This window comes from Notamacropus eugenii, chromosome 1, assembly GCF_028372415.1.
Source record: "Notamacropus eugenii isolate mMacEug1 chromosome 1, mMacEug1.pri_v2, whole genome shotgun sequence".
In the NCBI taxonomy this organism is placed as follows: domain Eukaryota; kingdom Metazoa; phylum Chordata; class Mammalia; order Diprotodontia; family Macropodidae; genus Notamacropus; species Notamacropus eugenii.
The window spans coordinates 61,429,795-61,454,077 of record NC_092872.1 but is presented as its reverse complement, the minus strand read 5'-3'; the positions used below and the strand labels follow the sequence as shown (position 1 = coordinate 61,454,077).

At 35.6% G+C, this 24,283-nt stretch overlaps 1 protein-coding gene across 3 annotated transcripts in view; it reads left to right on the top strand.

Moving 5' to 3' along the window:
• Positions 1 to 24,283, top strand: part of SLC44A1 (solute carrier family 44 member 1) — a 215,318-nt gene that overhangs the window by 29,919 nt on the left and 161,116 nt on the right. For all 3 annotated transcript variants that reach the window (XM_072604140.1, XM_072604133.1, XM_072604143.1), the window contains one exon: positions 17,248 to 17,337. In XM_072604140.1, coding sequence (XP_072460241.1) covers positions 17,248 to 17,337 — 90 coding nt within the window. Of the gene's footprint in view, positions 1 to 17,247; positions 17,338 to 24,283 lie in introns of those variants that run through there.

Sequence of the window (24,283 nt, the reverse complement as noted above, 5' to 3'; positions counted from 1 at the left end):
TACCTCTGATGTGAGGGCTTGCTGAGCCCTTTTCAGTGATATTCATCCACATTTGGTGTCTACTTGCCCCCCCACTCTCTCCTGTGGCTCCAGGAAGCTGTAGCATGCATAGTGATCACACCCTGGTAAACCATCTCAGCAGACGGTCTAAACCAGGTTGAAGGTAACCAGTAGACCTCAAACCAATCTGTGAGTTTGGGGAATGTCTGCCCAAAGCATGTGAAGACTTACCCTGGCAGAAAGGGCAGATGAGAACAGTTTGTTCTAACAGCTGTGAAGATGACTGATGCAAGTGCTGTGGAGTGCTTAGAGCTTGGTAAGACATCAAAGACTCCACTGTCATTCACTGCATGCTGGACTGTCACCAGTGGCCCCAGCTTCTTGTCTTGCCATTGGACTTCAACTTTATACAGCTCTGCTTCACTTAAATCCATTTCACTTGTGAGTCAAGACATCACCCTGGGATGCCGTTGGTCCTTTTTGAAAATGAAGGACAAACTATAAACAAAATATCTCTTGGATATCTACAGAGTGTTCCAAAAGTCTTACTGCACATTTAAACTTTAATTCAGAAGTATAAATGCTACAAACTTATGAAAAGGCAACATTTGAAAGATTAATTATTTAAAATTTTAAAATATTGATATGTTTCTCATTAAAATTTAACATAACTACTGTCATACTATTCATTTCTCTGGTCAGTTTTCAGACTTTGTAAAAACTTTTATCAGTTGCTCTTCAGTAACTGAAAAAATAAGATTTTAATGTATATATGACAATTTTGACATGATTCCACTAGAAAAAAGTCTACTAGAGATAGATTCAATCACTGAAATGACCAAGCAAGAAGACTTTCTTTTCTTATCCACTGGTCTGAGGAATTGTCATCCATACACTGCCACACATACAATGTGAAATGACACTGTACCTTATCTAATTAAAATGAAAAGTTTATTTTTCAAAATCCATAAAACTAAGTATGAAATAAATTTAATAAGCTTCCAAATGATGTCTTTATAAGTTTATAGCATTATATTTTTGAAGTTATTAAAGCTTAAAATTTAGCTTCTTTAAGACTTTTGGGAAATGGTGTGTATGTGGGTATTTCTTTCATGAAAAAGTTATAGCAGAGTGTAAGGATTGGTGATGAAGGGAGCTCTAGGATGAGATGGCTGCTGGAGAATTCCAGCACCATTTGTTTTCTTTCTTCTCTAAACTTCTATAGTACTTTTATTTGTATCCCTGATTTGAGCACTTAATTGGATTATTTTTTTTCTTGTTTCATGCCTGTTTCTCATCTTGGCTACTCTGATGAGATTGCTTCTTTTTTTCTGTCTCTGATGCTCAGTACATAGTATGTACTAAATAAAAGTAGGGGGAAACACCATTTGGTGTAGTATGCTTAATTTTTGCTCATCAAGTGTTGATAAATGATTTTACCCACAATGCTCTCCTTGCCACTTTCTATGTTTCCTTTAATACCAGACCCATCAAAAGATGCAGATCCTTGGATCTTTAGTGACTAGATTGTCACCTACTAGCCCAGTGTGGGGGCAGCGAGGTGGCTCAGTGGATATAGTGGTGGACCTGGAGTCAGGAAGACCTGAGTTCAAATGCAACTTCAAACACTAGCTTTATATGACCCTTGTTAAGTCACTTAACTTCTGTTTGCCTTAATCCATTGGAAAAGGAAATGACAAACCACTCCATTATCTTTACCATGAAAATCCCATGATATGCTTCATGAGGTCATGAAGAGTTGTACAGGACTGAACAACAACAGCCTAGTGTAGAGACCCTTTTTTTTTTCCTTTTCTTCCATCTTCTCTTTCTTTTGAAGTAAAGTGCTGAAGTGAAAGGAACTTTGTCCTTGAAATCAGGAGACTTAAGTTTTAGGCTTAGCATCTCCCACATAATAGCTCTGTGACTTTTTTGAGCAAACCATTTGACATTTCTAGACCTCACTTTCATCATCTACAAAATCAGATTAATGATTTTTAATACCTCATAGGTTAGTTATGAGGCTCAAGTGATGTATTTGAATATATGTAATATATTTAAAAGTACTAAAACAATATACAGTGTGTCTTCAAAATCTTAGTGAGTTTTAATAGCATTATAGCTTAAACTGCATTAAGACTTTGGGGACACAGTATATAATTATAAGCTATCTGTTTTTTAGCAACTAACACTACCCTTCACATAGCAGGTGCTTAACATATGTTTATATAAGTGAACTACCTTTGTCATTTCCATAGGATTTCTGTTAGTTCATATACATTTGGAAAAACTGGAGACAAAAATAGTTCATTGCTTGAGGAATGTTAAACCTAATTCTGGTACATGAATTTAAGGGAATGTTATTGTGAAATGACTAATGTGAGGAATTAAAAGAAACGTGAAAAGATTTGTATGAACTGATGCAAAATGAAATCAGCAGAAACTTGAGAAAAATATACAGAAATGACTGCAATAGCATATGCAAAGAATACTTAAACAGAGCTGAACTTTGGTTTGTCATTGCAATGACAGATTATGGCTTCAGGGAACAGATAAAACAGGAAAGTGCAAGTACAAAGTTTTGTATGTGTTGTTGAGTGCAGTGGCTATGTCATTTGGGTTTGCTTAATCATTTATCTTTGTTCCTAGGACAGAGAATTCATTGGATGGTGGGAGAGTAGTATATCTAACAGTTAATGTGATATAAAAAGCAAAAAAGCATTCATAAATTCTTCTTAAAATCTTATACAATTGTACTGGTAAAAGATAGAACTTAGTGAACAGTAGTCTTTCATCTAACATCCTAAAAGTATTTAAGATGAAGAGAAGATAGATATTCTCTAAGTATATCATCATATTATCTGCATAGAGCGATAGTTTTCTTTCTTCATTACCTATTCTAATTCCTTCAATATCTTTTTCTTATGGCTAAAACTAACATTTCTAGTACAATATTGAATGGCAGTGGTGATAATGGGCATCCTTGTTTCACCCCTGATCTTACTGGGAATGCATCTATCTTATCCCCACTACATATACAAATCATTGTTGATAGTTTTTAATCATTTTAAGGAAAACTCAGTTTATTTCTATGCTCTCTAGTGTTTTTAATAGGAATAGGTACTGTGTTTTGTCAAAAGTTTTTTCTGCATCTGTTGAGACAACCGTATGATTTCTGTTAGTTTTATTATTGATAAGGTCAATTCTGCTGATAGTTTTCCTAATAGTGAATCAGCCATGCATTCCTGGTATACATCCCACCTGGGTATGGTATATTATCCTTGTGATAAATTGCTGTAATCTCTTTGCTCATGTTTTATTTAAAATTTTTGCATCTGTATTTACTAGGGGAAACTGTTCTGTGCTTTTCTTTCTCTATTTTGGCTCTTCCCGGATTAGGTATCAGCACCATATTTATGTTATAAAAGGAATTTGATAGGACTCAGTCTTCAACTATTTTTCCAAATAGTTTATATAGCATTGGAATCAATTGTTTTTTAATTGTTTGGTAGAATTCACTTGTAAATACATCTGAACCTGGAGATATTTTTCTTAGGGAGTTCATTGATTGCTTGTTCAATTTCTTTTTCTAAAATGGAATTAAGTATTTTATTTCCTCTTCTGTTAATCAGGGCCATGTATATTTTTGTAAATATTCATCCATTTCACTTAGATTTTTAGATTTATTGGCATACAGTTGGACAAAGTACTCCTAATTATCACTTTTTTTCCTCTTGATTCCTTTTCATTTTTGATACTGGTAAATTTGTTGTTGTTTTTTTAAATCACACTAACCAAAGGCTTATCTGTTTCAGTGAGTTTTTTTTTTCATAAAACCCGCTCTTAGTTTTATTTGTTAGGTTAATAGTTTTCTTACTTTTAATTATATTTCATCTCTCCTCTGATTTTCAGAATTTCTAACTGGGTATTTGAGAATTTTTAATTCTTTTTTTAAATTTTTCTAGTGTCATGCTCAATTCATTAATCTCTTCTTTCTCTATTTTATTCATGTAAACATTTAGAGATATAAAATTTCCACAAAGAACTGCTTTGACTACATCCCATAAATATTGGTATGTTATCTCATTATTGTCATTCTCCTTGATGAAATTATTGGTTATTTTTATGATTTTTTTTTTGACCTGCTCATTCTTTACGGTTAGATTATTTAGTTTCCAGTTGATTTTTACTCTCTCTTTCCATGGCCCTTTATTACACATAATTTTTATTGTATCATGATCTGAAAAGAATGCATTTAATATTTTTGCCTTTCTGCATTGGATGGTGAGGTTTTTATGCCTTAGTATATGGTCACTTTTTGTGTAGGTGCCATGTACTGCTGAGAAAAAGGTATATTCCTTTCAACCCCTATTCAGTTTTCTTCAGAGCTCTACCATATGTAACTTTTCCAAAATTCTATTCACCCCCTTTTTTCTTATTTATTTTGTGGTTAGATTTATCTGGTTCCGAGAGGGAGAGGTTGAGGTCCCCCACTAGTATAGTTTTGTTGTCTGTTTCTTCCTGTAACTCACTTAACTTGTCCTCTGAGAATAAGGATGCTATACCATTTGGTGTATATGCTTAGTATTGATATTACTTAATTGTAATGAAGTACCTTTTAGCATGACGTAGTTTCCTTCCTTATGTCTTTCAGTTAGATCTGTTTTTGCTTTTACTTTGTCTAAGATCAGGATTCCCTTTTTTACTTCAGCTGAAGCATGATATATTCTGCTCTAGCCTTTTACCTTTACTCTGTGTATCTCTGTTTCAGATGTGTTTCTTGTAAACAACATATTGTGGAATTATGGTTTTTAACCCACTCTTCTATCTGCTTATGTTTTATGGGAGAGTTCATCCCATTCACATTCACAGTTATGTGAAGTATGTATATTTCCCTCCATCCTGTTTTCCCCCATTTATACTTTTCTCTTTCCTTTCTCTCCTCAACAGTATTTTGCTTCTGACCACTGCCTCCCTAAATCTCCCCTCCATTATATTAGCTCCCCTCCTTTTTCTTTCCCCCTTTCCCCTCCTACTTCCCCATAAGTTAAGATAGATTTCTATACCCAACTGAGTGTGTATGTTTGTTATTCCCCCTTTGAGCCAAATCAGATGAGAATAAGGTTCAAACAATGTTTGCCTCCCTCTTTTCTTTCCTTCTACTGTAACAGGTCTTTTGTGCTTCTTCATATGTTGTAATTTGCCCTGTTCTGCCTCCCCTTTTCCTCTTCTTCCAGTACAATGTTTTTTTTACCCCTTAATTTTTTTTGTCATCACATCAAAACTAACTTATACCTCTATATTCTGTCTTTGTATACTCCTTCTCATTGCCCTAATAGAGATACAGTTCTTAAGAGTTAAAGATATCATCTTCCCATGTAGGGATGTAAATGTTTAATCTTATTAAATAACATTTTTTCTTTCCTTTTTACCTTCTTATGTTTCTCTTGAGTCTTGTATTTGAAAATCAAATTTTCTCTTCCCTCCAATCTCTTCATCAGGAAGTTTGAAAGTCCCCTATTTCATTGAATATCCATCTTTCCCTCTGAAAGATTATGCTCAGTTTTTCTAGGTAGTTGATTCTTAGTTATGATCCAGGTTCCTTTGCCTTCTGGAATATCATATTCCAAGCCACTCCATCCTGTAATGTAGAAGCTGCTAAGTCCTGTGTAATCCTGACTGTGATTCTTTGAAATTTGAATTGCTTCTTTCTGACTGCTTGAAGTATTTTCTCATTGACCTGATAATTCTGGAATTTGACTATTCTATTCCTTGGAGTTTTCATTTTGTGATGTCTTTCAGGTGATCAATCAAGTCTTTCAATGACTATTTTATCCTCTGGTTCTAGGATATCAGGGCAGTTTTCCTTGAAAATTTTTGGAAAGATGCTGTCCAGGTTTTTTTGTTTTTGTTTTTTATCATGGCCTTCAATTGTTCTAGTAATTCTTAAATTATCTTTCCTGTATCTGTTCTCCAGATCAGTTGTTTTTCCAAGGAGGTATTTCTTTTTTGTTTGGCCAGTTCCACTTTTAAAGAAGTTGTTTTCTTCAGTGTTTTTTTTTCCCCATTTGGTCAGTTCTATTTTTTAAGGAATTGTTTTCTTCAGGCAGTTTTTGTATTTCCTTTTTCAGGCTGTTGACTCTTTTTCATAATTCTCCTGCATAATTCTAATAACTTTCCCCAAATTTTCTTCTACTTATGTCATTTGATTTTTAAAATCCTTTTTGAGCTCTTCCAAGGGGACTTTTTGGGTTTGAGACCAATTCATATTTCCCTTTGGTGCTTCACACATAAACAGTGTGACAGTGTTGTCCTCTTCTGAGTTTATGTTTTGATCTTCCCTTTTTCCATATGTAGGTTTCTATGGGTCAGGGCTCTCTTCTATTTCTTACTCATTTTTTAGCCTATTTTGTGATTTTTCTTTGAGCTCTGGTCCTGGGGCACATGAAGCACTGTCTCAAGTTTCTTGTGCTTGGAGCCAAGGCCCTGGTCACTGGCTTTCCATGCTGGGGCCTCAGGTACTTACAATTTGCCCAGTACCCTGAGGTAGCCTGGCCTTTTAGGCCAGGGTTCTGAGGCTTGCAATTTGCCTTTTGCAATGGGACTAGAAACCACATAGCTGGCCTGCTGTTACAAGACCAAGGGGCCTTGGTCACTGATCTGTGCTGCAGCTAAGAGCCATTGGCTTGCCTGGACATCATCTGTGCTAGGCTATGTGCCCCTTTTACCCAAGTGAGATGTACCTTTCCTGAAGTCCCTCTAAGTTATCTTAAGCTGGAAAATTATTTCATTACATCTTTTTTTGTGAGGTCTCTCACTTTAGAGTCCATTTAGAGGCTAGATTTAACATTATTTCCAAGGGAAATGGGGGAGAGCTCAGTTAACTTCCTGGCTTTTCTCTGCCATCTTGACTCTTTTCCCATAACCTATTAATTTAAAGATAAATTGACTATGCTAGGGGCAAATGACAGGCTTAATTAATCATTTTTTGCCATGTTTTTGCAAATCTTCTATGTCACTGAACACTAAAGGTGGCAAGTAATTCTTATGCCACCGAATGCTGAAGGGGTAATAGTTCCTACCTGTGGACCAAAGCATTGCTGTAGTTGGACCTGGAAATGTCTAATTCCATAAATAAACAACAAACTTTTATAGGTGAACAAATAATATTTCTCACTCAGGTGGGTTTTTCTTTTTGCTTTTGGTTTGTTTTCTTTCTGAACCTACGAATTCATTATTGTGGAGAAATTCCTTGGTGTAGAAACTCCTCCTACTGACAAAATCAGCTTCCTCTTCAAAGCATAGTTTTTAGAGAATTGCCTAGGAATACTGTGAGATTAAGGGAATTATCTGGGGTAACAGAACCGGTACTTGTCATCCCTTTCCTCACACCCATGCGATTCCTTCTCAGTGGCTTTGCTGGGGAATTCCATGACTAAGCTGCCAGATGTTTGAATCCCTCCACTCCCAGCCAACTGCTGGGTTTTTATATAAACCTCATAGAGGTTTATCATATCTCTACCCATATGAACAAATATTCTGCTTCACCTAGTTGAGTGCCTTTGATTGATTAATGCTTTGTTCACACCTAGTGTGACATAACTAGTGTTCGAGGGTATCAAGGCAAGTTGTCACTTTAATTAGAATGAGGTTATTGATTGGTTGACTCAACCCTCACCCTTATACATGTAAATGGTGTTATAATTAATAAAATATTAATTCATTTAAAAGTTTTTACTAATTTCCTAGTATCTTTTTGCCTTTATGTATTTTCTCAGCCAACAGATGTATAACGTCTACTGTGTTAGGATTTCATTACATCTTTTTTTTAACCTTAAAAAAGGGGTACTGATACTCAAAAAGATTTACTCACACTCAAAAAGGATGAAAACAACTGATTTTAAAAGGACTAAAATCATTGAAAATAGTGTTTGAGGGCTACAGCAGAGCTTTAAAGGTTGCAGCTTTGTACTTTATTATTAATGGGACATTAGTTTGAGGTCTAGTGCATGGATTACAGTATTACATATAGGTCTTTCTACTGATATATACTGATGTTCCTCTCTCAGATTTGTGATTTTTGTTGGTGGTCCTGAAAAAAGCATCAACTATTGTCAGAAGTACATCTCTGAAAGAGTTTTGAGTTGATATGTATGTATATAATTTATGAAAACTGCTAATGAGTGACATTTCTCTTCTTTGACTTTGGTAGTAAACTCAGTGAATTTTAGTGATTTAGCATTAAGTTCATGAACTAAGAAAGACATCTGGACACAGATGACTATATTTTTCCACTCAATGTGTCTTATTACCTTTAAATGCCTGTTAAAATCATGCTTTTATTTTTACCTTTCTGATATAGATTGCTGTCACCAGACTTAGCAAATGAAGCGGATTACTTATGGTAACTGTAAGTAGTTATACACTCTAAATCCTTAACAGAGCTTTCCCAAAGGACAAGCAGTGTCTTTCAAAATCCTATTACAGAGTTTTATTTGCAGGCGGTATGAACAGAAGGATAAAAAACCTCCATGTTTTATTGCTATCCAACTTCATCAAACCTGTTCACTGTGTTGAAAACTGTGGCAAAAATGATACACATCAGCTCTTTTATCCTTTTGTTGCTGTAGTACTCCCTACAAATAAAAAGCATGTTGTAGGATTTCATGACGCAGAATGTCATTGGAGGGAGCTTTGAAGATTTTGAGTGTATACCTGTTTGTCTTAACATAGGAGACTCCTGTCTAAAAGAAACTGGTAGAAAACAGTATATATTGCCCCTTCTTCTCTGAGAGATCAACTTTTGTCACCTATATACCTGAATTCTCATGAGAGTCTGGGTACGATTAACCACAGGAGATGGCTATTATGAGTGCCTCCTGAGCATAGTGAATTGAAATACTAGACTGGTCAGACGTGGTTTTAGAGATGTGGTCTGCTTTCTCAGAAAAAAGGGAATCTGTGAAATGGTCATAAAAGTAGTGTCAAAGAGGAAAACTGGAGAAAATTAGTTTACATAACTTAGTATTGAGGTAGCAGTGACACAACATAGATCTCCTTTCTGTTCCTGATTTCTCCTTGGTTTTCAGGGCTGACACCAAGTTCTTTGAACACCTCCTTCTGTCTTTCTTTGCAGGTATTCTGCTACTATTTCCACTTGGGGTATAGTTAAGTGGTCCAGTCTCCTGGGAAACAGGCTGACATGTGGTACTCCATCCTCCCAGAAGTCCTCTTAAAGTTGTAACAACTACTGAAATATGAAGCTAGATTGTCCTTATTCAGTGAATGAATCAGAGATCTTATTTTATTCTAGTCTTGGTAAGTAGGGCACTATGCTAAATACCTCAGAGAATTAAGAAAGACTATGTCCTTTATCCCCAAGAGGTATTAAGCCTTCATCCTTAAATGGAACAGACACATCTTTAGAAGAAGTCTGGCAAAGGTTAGATGTGTGTTTGGGCTGGGGTTAGAAATAGGCAAGTTTGTTTTCTGGTAAGTGATGTTTATTTTAAACATTTTAAACATTTTTGAATATGAGAGTTCACATTTGTTGATCAGCATTGCTCTTTCCTCTCTAATGAAATAATGTTCATGTGCTTGGGTAAAAAATGAAAGGGGGCTTATTTACAAGGTAGAAAAAAGAAGGGAAAGTGAAAACCATACTGAGAGTGCTGGAATCATCTTAATTTTGGTAGTTCTTTGTGAATTTGAATTGGATGGGGAAAACAACGTTACAGTCAACTGTCCTTATGTTAAACCTGTTAAATTACCATTAAAACCATTCAACCATTAGGCTTCCTGCCTCATTTCAGTAAGTTCATGACTCATAACAGGTCTCTCATGTCTCCTTCTCTTTCTATGTACCTATATGGGTACAGAATTTGGCTGCTGGTATATAGTGTCAGCAATAAGGAAGAATACATTTGAGGCTTTTACTGTTGTTAATTATTGTAGCAAGGGAACTGGTACCATGATGATAAGGCTTGTGGAATAGGGAGCCACCCCATCTCCTCTAACATTCTCTAGCCTCAAAATTCTCTATTCTCAAACCACTTCGTTTTTATGCCAACAAGGCCAGGACTGTCACTCATACTGAGTTTTTGACACTGCCACATTCCTTCTATCTTGGGTTTGCAGTCACACACACCTCTTTCCCTGTTCCTAGGACTACATGGGGTGTTTTAGCAGGGAATTGACCTGATATCAGTCCAGAGGAAAACACGTTAAGTCTTGAGCATATAATATAGAATGAAGGGAGTTGGAAGGTTTTACTCAAGATTCTTATAGTTCTAGTACAGTGTACCATTTAAAACTCACTAGATATATTTTTTTGAAACTCCCTCTTACCAAACCTTCTGCCTGTCCTTAATTTTGCTATTCCACCAGTTCTAGTTTTTTTGCTGTGGGTTTAGCCACCTGGGCTACTGCATCTCAGCCCTTTAGATTCTTGTTCTTCAACGAGTCTTGGGACTAAGCTCATATTTTCCTCCTGTGTACTTCTTCTGTCCCCTATCCCCAACTTTATCCCATTCACTCATTCTTTGGGATTCATTAGCATATCTTACCTAGTTTCATTGACTATGGCCTTTTAAAAAATTTCTCCAGCAACATCTAGCAATAAGCGGCCCATAAATTAATGCTTGACTAATTTGATTAGAGCAAAAAAGAGAACTATAGTGGTAAGGGATCTAGATTTTTAGTATTACTATATATGGACTAGGGCAAGGGAAAAAAGAGGCATGATTGGGTTGTTGATAGATAATTTGGTTATAATGATTTTTTTTAAGCACTAGTGCTCTGGGCTGGATGCTGGAACTTTGAGATTTTTATTAGTTAAAACACACTGTTAGAGCATTGGTAGCATGAGACAATAGGAAATTATCCATTTTTCTTTGGACACTGATTTGATATTTTGTTATCTTGAAATGAGGTTTCAAATATGGGCTTTTGTATGTGGTTGCAGAAGGTTTACAAATATGGTATGACTTAGGATTCCACTAGTAGTGTAATTATTAGTAGTTTCCCACTACGGTGGTGTAATTATTATACTTCTACTTTCTGTTTAGAGTTGTGTAGTTGGGTATGGTTGCCCAGTACCAATAGCGTGCAAGCAGAAGGTGCTCAGTAAATGTTAATTTATTATGATGTTGACAGATCTTTTATAGCAGGCTGTAAATTTTAGGTTTTTCCATTCTCTAACTAAGGGCACGTACTTTGTTAACATTTCTTTGCTACCACAAAAAGTGCTGCCGTAAATACTTTGTTGTACATAGGGTCTTTCTTTCTTTTTCACTGAATCCTTAGGATCATACGCTCTGTAGTAAAGTCTCTGGATCAGAGGGCTTGGACCTCTCAGTTACTGTGTGCAAAATGACAGATTGCTCTCTGATAATAGTGTTTATATAGCGCTTTAAGGTTTTCAGAATGCTTTACAGATGTAATCTCATTTGATCCTCACATTAACTCCGGGAGGCAGGTGCTGTTATCTTTATTTTACAAATAAGGAAACTGAGGCAGGAAGCTTTTGAAATGACTTGTCCAGGATCATGCAGCTAGCGTTTGAGGTCACATTTGAACTCAGGGCTTCCCAACTCCAGATTTCGTGCTCTCTCTATCCACTGTACTACGAAGTGCTTTTATTAATGTATAATCCATCAGCAATGGACTATTATGCCTATCTTTCTACAGCTACTTGAATATTGACTTACCATCTTTTGTCATTTTTACCAGATTATAGGGTCTCAGGTAAAAATCTGTGTTGTTTTGGTTTGCATTTCTCTTGTGCTACAATACTTTCTAATGATTAATTCGACTGTGAGTACAGTACTGGCAGTCTTAGACATGTTAATAGGTGGAGCAGCCATTGTGCTGCCTTCCAGCTGAGCTGACCCTCCTGCTGGAGCTGTCGTCCCATAGCCAACATCTTTTCTTCAAAAACACTCCCATAATTGCCATATAATCCGCTAGGACTCCAGCTTTGCCATGTCCTTTCTGAGGGAACTTTTTCTTTATGCTGCCATGGGAACTACCCTGCTAACAGTGTTCAACCTGTTCCTAATTCTCCTGCCCCACTCTATACATTGCTTGGGATTTAAAAGGACTTGGGTATCAGCTTAGAAATCTTTTGAAGGAAGGAAGTGAGAGATATTATTAGTACTCTTTTATCTACATTTTTGGATAAATAGGTTTTCTTGAGTATTCTCAGATTTGTTGTTGTTATTTGGTCACTCAGTTCTGTCCAACTTGTCGTAACTCCCATGAACCGTACTGTCTGTGGGATTTTCTTGGCAAAGACAGGGGAGTGGTTTGCTATTTCCTTCTCCAGTGGATTAAGACAAACAGGTTAAATGACTTGTCCAGGGTGACAGAGCTAGTGAGTGTCTGAGGCCAGATTTGAACTTGAGTCTTGCTGGCTACAGGCCCAGCACTTTATTCACTGAGCCACCTGGCTGCCTCAAAACCTAACCGTAATGTCACTGTTTCTATAGAAAACAGGTTCTTAAAAATCTATTTAGGAATAGAATTATAAAATCTTAGAGTTTAATAAATGCTTGTTAACTGATTGACAATAGCTTAAGTGAAAAACCATCAAGGGAAGATTTTTCAAGGTTGGAAAGATCTGGGAATGTGTTGATACAGCAGGAAAGGACCTAGTAAATGAAAAAAGGTTAAAGATTAGTGAGAAATTAGGGATCACTTAGAACACTTTGTAGGTGATGGCAGAGAACCCCCAGGAGGTTAAGTAGCTTGCCCTGAATCCCTCTCAATCTGCTCTCTCTCTACCCCTAACCCCAATGATAAAGGAGCTCTCCTTTATCTAATATTCTCATAGGTGCTGTCTTGGTTTCTCTGTGTGCTTTTAATTTATTACATTAACTTGAAATCTTTCTCATCTTCCTGACTAGACTATAAACTCCTTGATGTCTTGTTCTTCTTCTTAACTCTAATGCGTAGCACTGTGCCTTGTTCGTAGTAGGTCGTTAAAAATTCTTTTTACTTATAAATTTTATTTTAAAACATCATACAAACTTCGAATTCAATGGCCTTAGATTGTACAATTTCTCAACACAGTAAAGCAATGTAAAATTGATTTTACATGTAATCTTATGTTTCTAACTTTCCATTCTTTAAAAGAAGAGATGTTTACTTTATGTGTCAGTGCCAACATTATCCATTTTTATCTGAATTTTGTAGCCATTTAAAGTTGTCTTCACGTAGATAGTTCTATTAGTGTATACTGTTATTTTCCTTCCATTTTGCTTAGTCTGCCTCACTTCATATAAGTCTTCCCATATTTCTTGGAATCCTTCATGATCTTCCTTCCTTTTGACATAGTAACATTCTAACAGGTGATTATTAAATGTTAGTTGTTTCAATTTTGCCAGTCACGTAGCTACTAAGTGGTGGAGATGGGACTTAGTCCCAATTTTCTTAGTCTCCTGTTTTCCATGTCCTTTTCTTGTTTAAAAACCTTCAATATCCCCCCCTCCCACATGGCTTACAGGGGAACCTTTCCTTTGACGCACGCACGCACACACACACACACCCACACACACATACACATACACACTCTTAAACCTGTTATTTAATTCCCTCTATTTTTCATTAATAAAAATTGAATTAATCTTTCATAAGCTTGACATCTTTGTTCCAGTGAAGTCTGTCTCCTCAGTATCCTGATTGTCTTTGATCAAAGAGCATAGATTTGAAGCTGAGAGGGACCTTGGAGATCATCTAGTTTAACCCTTTTATTACATAGATAAAGAAGCCAAAGCCTAAAAAGGTGAAGTTACTTGCCTTCTAAAGGCATACTTATTAAATAATAAAGTCAGGACTTGAACTCAAGTCTTCTGATACAAGCATACTGTTCTTCTTCTACTGTCGCAGGATGATTTCTCTCTTTCCACTGTTTCAAATTCTGACCCTTCATCCAAGCCCAGCTTGAGCTCTGCTTCCTCCAGGAAGCCTTTCTTTGTGATTCTAGGAAAGAGCAGTCTTAGTTCCTAGAACTCCGAGGCACTCATTGTCCATACCAGTAATATATTATTTAACTGTGAATTGCAATTGACAGTTACTTGTATGTGTAAATGTATTTGCCTCTAGACTGTAAGCTCTTCATGGGAAATTCTCAAACCTTACACTTTTTAATCTCACACAGTACTGTTTTACTAAGTATTTTTCATTCCATCCTACCTATTTTCCTAGACTGTCAGCCCTGCTCTCTGGCCTTACTTTCCTCTTTTCAAAATCTTGACCCTTATGCAGCCAACTTTATAACTCAGCCCTTGAATTCCTTGCCTCATTGTCCTGTCCTTAGTCATCACTTTCCAAATACCATCTATCTTCTTCCCTCCTGCTTAAGTGTTATTGAACACTGTTGGAGGAAGTCACAAAACCATACTGACAGTGGCACTCACTGCCACATGCCAATCCTTTTCCTCTTTCTTGATTGATTCTATTATATTACACATAGCTTTTTCTCAAAACTTTTGGGATATCTACTACTTTCCTCATCCTTTTCATCAGTTGCTATTATCTCATACTTCACTGGAAAAATTGCAGCCATCCTTCAGTTGCTCATTCACCTAAATCTGTGCTTCCGGTCATTTTGACATCATTCCCCATCTTCTCTAGGATCATAAGGTCAGCCTTTTCCTTGCCAACATCAATTCTTCTGGCTTGCTTTTGATTTCATCCCCTCCCAGATCATCCTCTAGTTTGCCCCTTTGACCAGTCCTTTTTTCTCACTAATTTCCAACCTCTTAGTATTTACTGGATCTTTTTCTTTCCATATTTAAATATTCCCAGATCTTTCCAACCTTGAAAAATCTTTACCTGATGGTTTTTCTCTTTAAGCTGTTGTCAGTCAACAAGCATTTATAAAGTGCTTACTATGTTCCAGGTGTGTACTAAGCACTGGTAATACAAAGAAAGGGAAAAACACAGTTTCTGCTTTCTAGTAGCTCACATTTTAATTGGGGAGACAACATGCAAATAGCTATGTATGTAAAAGGTACCTCATTATAAATGTAAGGTAATCTCAGAAGTATGTGTCTAGTATCAAAGTGGAATGAGAGAATCAGGAAAAATCTTCTGCAAAAGGTAGTCCTTGATCTGAGTTTGAAAGGAAGAGGGATTCCAGGAGGTGGAGGTGGTGAAGTATGTAGCCTTCCAGGCATGGTTGAAAACCAGTTCAAAGGCATGGAGACAGTAAATGGAACATGATGAGGATGAACAAGTAAGCCTATGTCGCTTGACTGGAAAGTGCTCTGGGGGAACAATGTGTAAGAAGATGAGAAAAGTAGAAAGAGGCCAGATTGTAAAGAACTTTAAATACCAGACAAGGGAATTTCTATTTGAGGTAACAGGGAATCACTAGAATTTATTGAATAGGCTTAGACTTGCACTTTAGGAAAATCACTTTGGTGGCTGTGTGGAGGATGGATTGGAGTGGGGACTTGAGTCAGGGAAACCAAGTAAGAGGCTATTACAGTGGTCCAGGAGAGATAATGAAAACCAAAACTAAAGTGGAGACTATGTGAGTGGAGAGGATTGGTGATGTAAGTGAGAAATATGGAAAAGTACCAGGAATTGGCAACTGATTGGATATATGGAGTAAGGGAGACTTAGGAGTCAAGGAAGATGCTAAAATTATAAACCAGAGTGACTATAAGGATACTGATGCCGGGGCCCATACTAGTTGAGTTTAGAAGAAGGGTGGGTTTGGTGAGGAAAATGAGATGCCTGTCAACTTGCCAGTTTGAAATATCTCAGAGGAGGTGGCCAATGTGTGACTTTTGGTGCTTAGAAGAGTGATTAGTGTTGGATCTCCCATATATGGATGTCATATGCATAGAGATGATAAATGAAGATGGGAATTGGGGAGGTCACCAAGTGGGAGCTTGGGGGAATAGCCATAGTAATGTACCATGGATGAAGAAGAGTGGTCAGACAGGTAGGAGGACAGCCTGGAAAGAGTGTGACAGAGCCAGAGAGGAGAAGTTATCTGGGTCTAAGTTAGTCATCAGTGTTAAATGATTTAGTGCCAAGAAGTCTAGAAGAATGACAACTGAGAAAAGACCCCTTAGATTTATCAATGAAAAGAAATTGATGGGGTATCATCTCAATTGAGTGAAGTGGATTGAGGTTGGGTTGGATAGTCAGGAATACTTGAGTTCCATTATGACCTCAGATACTTACTAGCTGTGTGACTTTAGGTAAGCCACTTAAAAATATTTGTCTGCCTCAGTTTCCTCAACTAAAGAATGATAATAGAAACACCTACCTCTCAGTATTGTAAGGATGAAATGAAATAATGTTTGTAAAGTGCTTAGCACAATGCCAGGCACTGAAGTAGTAGGCACTTAATAAATGCTTATTTACTTCCTACCTTCCTACTAATCCATATTCCATACGTTGAAGATTGTTCATCCTAAAGCACGTGTCAACCATATCAGCAGTCCTGCTCAAGAAGTTTTAGTGACACCCCATTTTAAGATAAAATATAGATTCCTGGGATTTAAAACCTTTCACAATCTGAATCCAGCCCATTTTTCCAGTTTTATTATACATTGCTTTCCCTCACTCTACACTTTGGCCAAACTGGCATACTTACTGTTCCCCTACATGACATTCGAAGTCCTCGAGAGAGTAGGGGTTCAAAATCTCACTCCTGCTCCTACTTGTGTGCCCTTGGGAAAGTCACTTAACTTCTCTGGGCCTCAGTTTCCTCATCTGTAAAATTAGGATGTTAGATATAATTCTGTTATCTTGTCTCAGAGGCTTCACACAGGATGTCACTAGTGCCTGGAATGTTCTCCTTCCTCACCTCCCCTTCTTGAAACCCTTAGTTCTTTTCAAGGTTCAGCCCAAGTGTCACCTCCTTCAAAAAGCCTTTCCTGATGCCTTAGTTGTAGCCTTTACTCCCCTTCCGCTGCCTATATTTTTCTCTTAAAATTGGTTCATTTTGTGAATATCATGGATGTATTTATCTCTGAATATGTGGTATCCCTCAATAGAAATTAAGCTCCACGATGGCTGAAACTCTCATCTCCCTTTTGTTTTTGTATCTTTGGTGCCTCCAGGATTTGGCACATATAGACACTTAATAAATGTTTATTTGATGATGGATTTGTTTATTAGATTTCTGAAGGCAGAATAGGGAAGGTGGTCTGATTTTTGTGGGTTTATACATTTCTAGTTTTAACTAACTCATCTCTATTCTCTCTTGTTTTGTTTTCAATTTAGAGCTCCAAAAGAGAGTGGAAACCTCTGGAGGATCGAAGCTGTACAGATTTACCATGGCTTCTGCTCTTCATCCTCTTTTGCCTTGGGATGGTAAGGAGACTTTCCTAGGTCGAGATGTAAAACATTTATAATTCATCGTTTGGAGGAATCTTGGGAAATCTGTTTTACATTTGCCTTCTTTTCCCTATTGCTTATTTCTTGAAGGGCTGTGTTTCTTTATGCCAGATTTAGTCAATCTGTGTAATAGTATGCTTATTTTCTTCTACAGGAAAACTGATACAGAAGTTAAGAAACTTAGACTTTGAAGCCTCACTTAATTTTTAACCTCTAAGTTTCTGATGTCTCACTCCTTGCTGAACAATGCTAGTGGTAGAACCTAGGGATTATTTTGATTATCACATGTTTGCCAGTATTGATTTTGGTTTCTAAATGAGATAATTCAAAGCAATGCAAGTACAAAATCCTGTGTTCACATGGTTGCTTGTAGTTTCTATAATATGAAGTTTTACTGGTGATTTTTTTTCTTAGTAGCTTCCATTGTTTGAAATGTGGCATATAGGAAGTGCTGTGTACAAATAATTTGTTTTTATTTCTATGCCTTTTTGAACAGTGTAGCCAGGTTCCAGTTAGAGATAATATGCAGATCTTTAAGATTCTGTTTAATTCTTTATGTTTCACTACTTTAAGTAAGTTAAAACTATCACAGAAACTAATTGAAAGATAAAAGTTATACACTTAAAGCTGTTGATCTGTATTCATTCCCCTCTCCCATTTGTATCATGGGATTAATGTAAAATTTCCCCCTGGAATTTTTTCCTTTTGTTTTAAAATCTAAGGTTGATCCAGTTGGAAATGAAATCAAATGGTAAAATACATTATAACTTAAAGCACCAGGTAAATGCTAGCTATTATATTTTTTCACTTTTAAACATATTCAGAAAATAGCTATATTTTGATTATAAGATTCTTTAGAAATGATTTTTATCTGGTTTCTAATTGTATGTGAGCTTGGGGAACTCAGCCTTTCTGGTTAAATGTCTTTATATGTAAAATGATGGTACAGGACTAGATAATGTTCTGTGGGTCCATTCCAGTTCTAAATTTCTGAGTCAGAGTCCAAGTTTAATTTAAATGATTACATATATAATATCTAATTAGAAAATCATGTGTTGTTGAAGTATTTAGCATGAATAAGTTTGATTTTTTTAATCATCTGTATTTGCCATTTTAAAATTTATGACTTTTGCTGAGAAGGACATAAAGGGAAAGTTTGCTAAGTGTGGGGGTTACTTTTTTTTAGCATGATTTTGTTCATGTGGTTTAAATTCACTCCTGTAATAAAAACTTATCTTTTAATGAAAACTTGTAAATTCAAAACTTCAAAAGCACTAACACAATTGAAACTAAAATTTTTTGAGATTTGCCTTTTAGAAAGGCTCAGGAAAGTTGGGCTTGTCTAATTCTTAATTTCTGCATTCTTTGGATTTTTTATTCATTTGATCATTTCAATAAGCCATTTAGGCTTTGGTGAAGGCCTTCTTACAATTCTCTATGAGAACCTATATGTTTAAGGGTCAGTTGTCAAGAGGTACTGACAGTCATCCCTTTGCTTCTTGAGAAAAGATAGTATAAGTGGATAGTGTTTAATAGAATCTTGCAATGGGTAGGGATACTTAAAAAGTCTTCTACTTAAAACTCGGCTTTTATTACATACCTGTTAGATGGTCACATAGCCTCTGCTTGAACGCTTCTGATGATGATGAGTCCAATAATTCAAGAAAAGGCCTGGTGTCTTGTTGGGCAATTTTTCTCAGAAAGTTTTTCCGTGTAATAAGTTAGACCTGCCACTACCTCCTCCCTCCCCACCCCCCAAACTCAGACAGATTGGCTTAGTTTAGTTTAGGATTATAGAATAGATTTCCTCTTTTACATGAATGATAGGCTGGCTGTATTCAGTTATTTGAAAACAGCCATCAAATCCCTAACAAAGTCTTCTCTTCTCCAGGCTAAATGTCCTTGTTTTCTTCAAGATAAATGTATCATTCAGTTTTAATTTTATGGTATTTAATTACAACTTTTATAAGTTAAAAAATGTTTTATGTATACAATAATTTGGCTATATGATGGATTATACATACTCTTTATGGGCTAGCCACCACTCAAAATATGTTCTGCATTCCAAATAACTGACTTGCAAATAAATCTGTGAAACTAAATACCTTTATTTTAAGGCCTGCCTGGTGAGGGAATGTGTTATAATGGAAAGGAATTTGGGATTTGACATGAAAAGGCCTTGGTTAAAATCCTGACTCTGCTACTCATTGGTTCAGTGATCTCCAGTCAATCAGTTTGCCTCCCTGGGCTTCAGTTTCTAGATGTGAATGTTGTGGAGTTGAATTGGATAATCTTAAAGTTCCCTTCCAGCTTTAAATTGTTATGATTCTGTTTGGTGGAGTGAATGTATGAATTTGCTCTGGTCTTTATAATATAAAGTAATAGAACCTGTAAGAGTAAGTTTTTGTTTTTGTTTTTTGTCATTAAGAGATGCGAGGAAAATGGTAGTTCAGTTTCGCCCTATGCCTAAGAGCACTTTATAATGTTGATGTGCCTATTTTCTCTTAGACCTTCTGAATTCTAACAGGTTGTCAATTTTGACAGAGGATATATAACTATGCATGCATAGAGGGCAGAAGTAATTCTATGGAAGAATTAGACTATGAACTTTTCCCCTTCTGCCTTTAATTCTGGCATAAATAGCACTTGATCTCTCAGAATTATGTATATGAAACATGTATTAATCATGATTTTGAATTTTTGTGTGAAAATAGTTCTGTAAAATGCAATCATTGATATTAATGGGCTGGTTTAAGGGATGACTAGCTTTGTATACTGAAATATTTTAATGTAATAGAGATTAATGTAATTTGGATGGCAATTAAGACCCTCTATGTGACTTAAAGGGATTCTTTTAATGGCATTCAGGGATTATCAAATGATGTAGCATAAGAAATAGGCAGAGACCTAGAAAGGTATGCTACCTATCACAGTTCCCTGGAGTGTATTCTACACTGCTTTGTTTAGTCAGTCCAATTTTAAATGACTATATCTCCAAGTCCACAGTTTTTTCTCCTGAGGCTTTCTTTCTCTTATACATCACTTTCTTCTATCCTTATATTCAAGCTGTAGGCATACATTGTAGAAAGTTGCCTCAATATTTTATGATGTTGTTACTAATACATTATAACCAAACCCAACTATGAAGTTATGAAACTGCGTTGGAACCTAGTTCTTCCAATTGCCTCTGTAACCTTGCTCTCCTAGAGATAACAATCCCCCGTAAAAATGTGTTCCTGACACAAACTAAAGACTTTATGTGGTCCCTGTATATCCATAGTTTGACCACTTCCTCTCTGGCTTTTGTACCCAGTCTTTCAAATATAAGTAAATTGTTATCTACTTTTGATCAACCTCTCAATTCCACAAAATCTTTTCATTTACCCATTTTTATTTCTTTGTAGATTTTTGTGGTTCTTTTTCTACCAGTGTCACAGTTCTCTCTCTTTTTTTTTTTTGAACTTAAGATCTTTTAAAAACAATATTGCCACTTCTTATTGTAGAAATTTTATCCCATTTTTCATTTGATGGCTCTTCATATTCAGCCTAAAGTTACAATTGATTTTTTTGCAGCTTTTTGATTTACTGCATACCCTTATGCCCTTTCCATTTTATGATTAGCATAATTTACATTTCTACTTTCCAAGTCATTTTCCTCAGCCAGATCTGTTTGGTGAGAAATTTCTCTTCAGTGTATTAATGTTTGTCTTTTGTAGTGTGGCATTTCACAGTTTTTAAACTTATAATAACCACTCAATAGAATTCATTTATACACACTTATTTCTTTTAATAATGAGAAAGTTTTCATTATCTGTCAAACAGATGATCCAAATGAGATGTATAGTTTTTTAAAAATAAATTTTATTACTATCTTTTATCTTTACATCACTTAACATTTCTGAGTATATTCTTCTCTCCTTTCTCTTCCAGAGATCCACCCTCCATAACAAAGAATAAGAGGGGAGGGGGATGACAGGGGAAATTAAAAAAAATCTGTAGGTTGAAAAGTCTGATTTTATGCAACATTGCACACTCCTAGTCTTCCACTTTTTTCAGTTAATGACTTTGACACTTATCAAAGAGTTTATCACTGTATACTTCTTTAGGTCCAAGCTTAGTTGTAATTATACAGCGTTCACTTTCATCATCTTATTATTGTTCTAGCTCCAGTGTTGTTGTCATTGTGTACATTGTTTTCCTGGTCCTGCCTGTTTCACTCTGTGTCAGTTCATGTAAGTCTTCTTGGCTTCCCTGTATTTATCATATTCATATTTTTTTAACTAAAAATAAATTTTATTGTTATCTTTTGCTTTCATATCACTTAAATTTCCTCCTATATCCCTTTCCCTCTTCTCAGGCATCATTTCTTAAAACATAGTAATAATATTCTATAACATTCATGTATTATAACTTGCTTAGCTGTTTCACAGTTAGTGGGCATCAATGTTGTTTCTGGGTATTTGCCTGTACCAAAAAAAATGCTTGTAAACTTCTTTGCTTATAGACCACAGTTTTAAACTATTTTGGTGTATATATAACTTTTGTTTTTATAATCAGCTTCCTTGGAAGATGTCCCTATTAGTAGCGTATCTGGGTCATAGATAAATGTGCTTTTGAAAGTGGAGAGTTCTGTCCCTTTTATAGCAAAATGGAAAGGAAACACATGTTACTTCCTTTGCATAATAGCCAGATTCTTAGAGTTAGACATTGTCGTATTTCACAATATGTAGGGCTTTTAAAATTATTTTTGAGGAAGGAGGGAAAATTAGAAGCACCTATGATACTTTACTAACTGTATGACCACAGGCAAGTCACTTAACCTCTCTGATCTTCAATTTCTTTATGGCAACATTAATATCTGTTATACCTTCTTCACAGACTTATTGTGAGGCTAAAATGAGATAAAGTATCCAGCAATATTTGATATAGGTAAGGGACAGATTAGGAGATTATTATCCAGAAGGAATGAGAAAGATGAGAGATATATACAAGATTAAAACAGAACTTTAAAAAAGAGATAACATAGGTATAGCATAGAGATAGATTGGCTAGATATTGGGGAAACAATAAAGGAAATTAAATATGATCTCAAGTATTTGACCTCATGTGAATAGGGGTGTGATGATAGAAATAGGGAACTAGTTTTAGGAGAAAATTAATGAGTTGGTTATTCATGCATTTTGAGACTAGAAGCTCTAGCAAATTAATGGGTACATTAACCTCATTTTTCCATAATGGAATAAAAATGAGCAAACTAAATGGAATTTTGTTTATACCGCTTATCAAGACTAATCATTTAATTAAAGCCGTTTGCCTTGATCTAAATGTTAATCCATGGAACTACTGGCTGAGTCTTCAGGTTTACTACTGTTCATGGGAATTCAAACATACATTCATTTAATTCACTGTGAAATTGTCGAGGAAGAAGCTCTAACCTAAACTAGAAAAAGAACGTTGTACTTCAGTATATAACTGAGCACAATTTATCAATTACCTAATTGTTTTCCCCTCTAGTAGTGCCATTTACTACTCATTAAATGAACATTAGCTTTTCTTTGACTTCAACTGTCTTGTATTCCTTTACCTGATTTTAGTCATCTCATGTTGGGATTAGATTGTCTTCTATTGTCTGTCCCTTATGAAGTAGCAATTCTGTAAGTAGTTCACAAGCTTAGTCATTTTAAGATTTCAGATACCACTAGTCCATTGTCTATCTAGTGATTTCTTCTTAATAGATATTTATAAAAGCCTTCCTTATCCCACTCTCTTTCAGGATCATTTCTCTTATCAACGTGATCTAATATCCTCCGACTTTTCCTAACTTACAGGAATTCTTTCCCCATTCCTGGAATAATCTTTCCTGCGCTCCAACTACCAACCTCCCTGGCTTTCTTTAAGTTGCAACTACAATCCCACCTTTTATAGGAAGCCTTCCTTAACCCCTCTTAATTCCATTCCTTCCCCCTATTGTTTCTCATTCATCCCATATATAGTTTGTTTTGTATATGTTTGATGGCATATTTGTCTTCCCAATTTGATTATAAACTCCTTGAGGGCAGGGGCTGTTCAATGTCTTTTATCCCTAGCACTTAGCACAGTGCCTGGCATGAAACAGGTGCTTAATAAATACTTATTTTTTAATTGATTCCTTTTTGTCTTTTCCATTTCAAGTATTTTTTTTATTTTTCTCTTGAATACTTTCAGATTAAACTCCACTGATTTACATCTTGTTCTCAGAATTTTAAAAAAGAGATAGCATTTTAAATTATGTTTGTTCTAACTCTCCACTCTAAGTGCATCTAACTTCAATTAATGCTCAATACGAATAACTTCCACTTTTCCCTTTTTTCAGTTCAATATGTTGCTTTTAACATGAGGGATACCAGTAGGGTATTCCAGCTGTCCTTTGGTTATATCTTGTTTTCATCACATACACATCCAGTCTTTTTGATTATTATATATTTCTTTGATGACATATTTTAGTTTGCTTCTTCCTATGTATCACATTCATATAACTCCACCAGAAGAATGTTAGTATTAAAATTTTTGTTTAATGGAGAAGTTTGGAGTCAGAAGAAATTTGCAATTTAAGATATCTTGTATCTTATCTTTATAGCTTCCAAAAAAATTGTAAAATTTTGATTTTTGCATGAGAAGTTATCTTGTTGTTATGAAGGAGAAAAATAATCTTATTGATGGAGGAGAACCTTTAAGGTGACATTTTTCTCTGTGGAATAAAAACTTTAAAAATAATGAACAGTAAGTACAGTGGGATCTTCTTTTCTGTATATATTTTTTAATCAGCTTGTGGGTTAAACTGTGGTTCTACTAGTCAGTCCATAAACATTTATTAACTACCCACTATGTACCAGGCACTGTGCAAAGCTCTGGTGATAAAAAAAAAAAAGTGTAAAGATAGTCC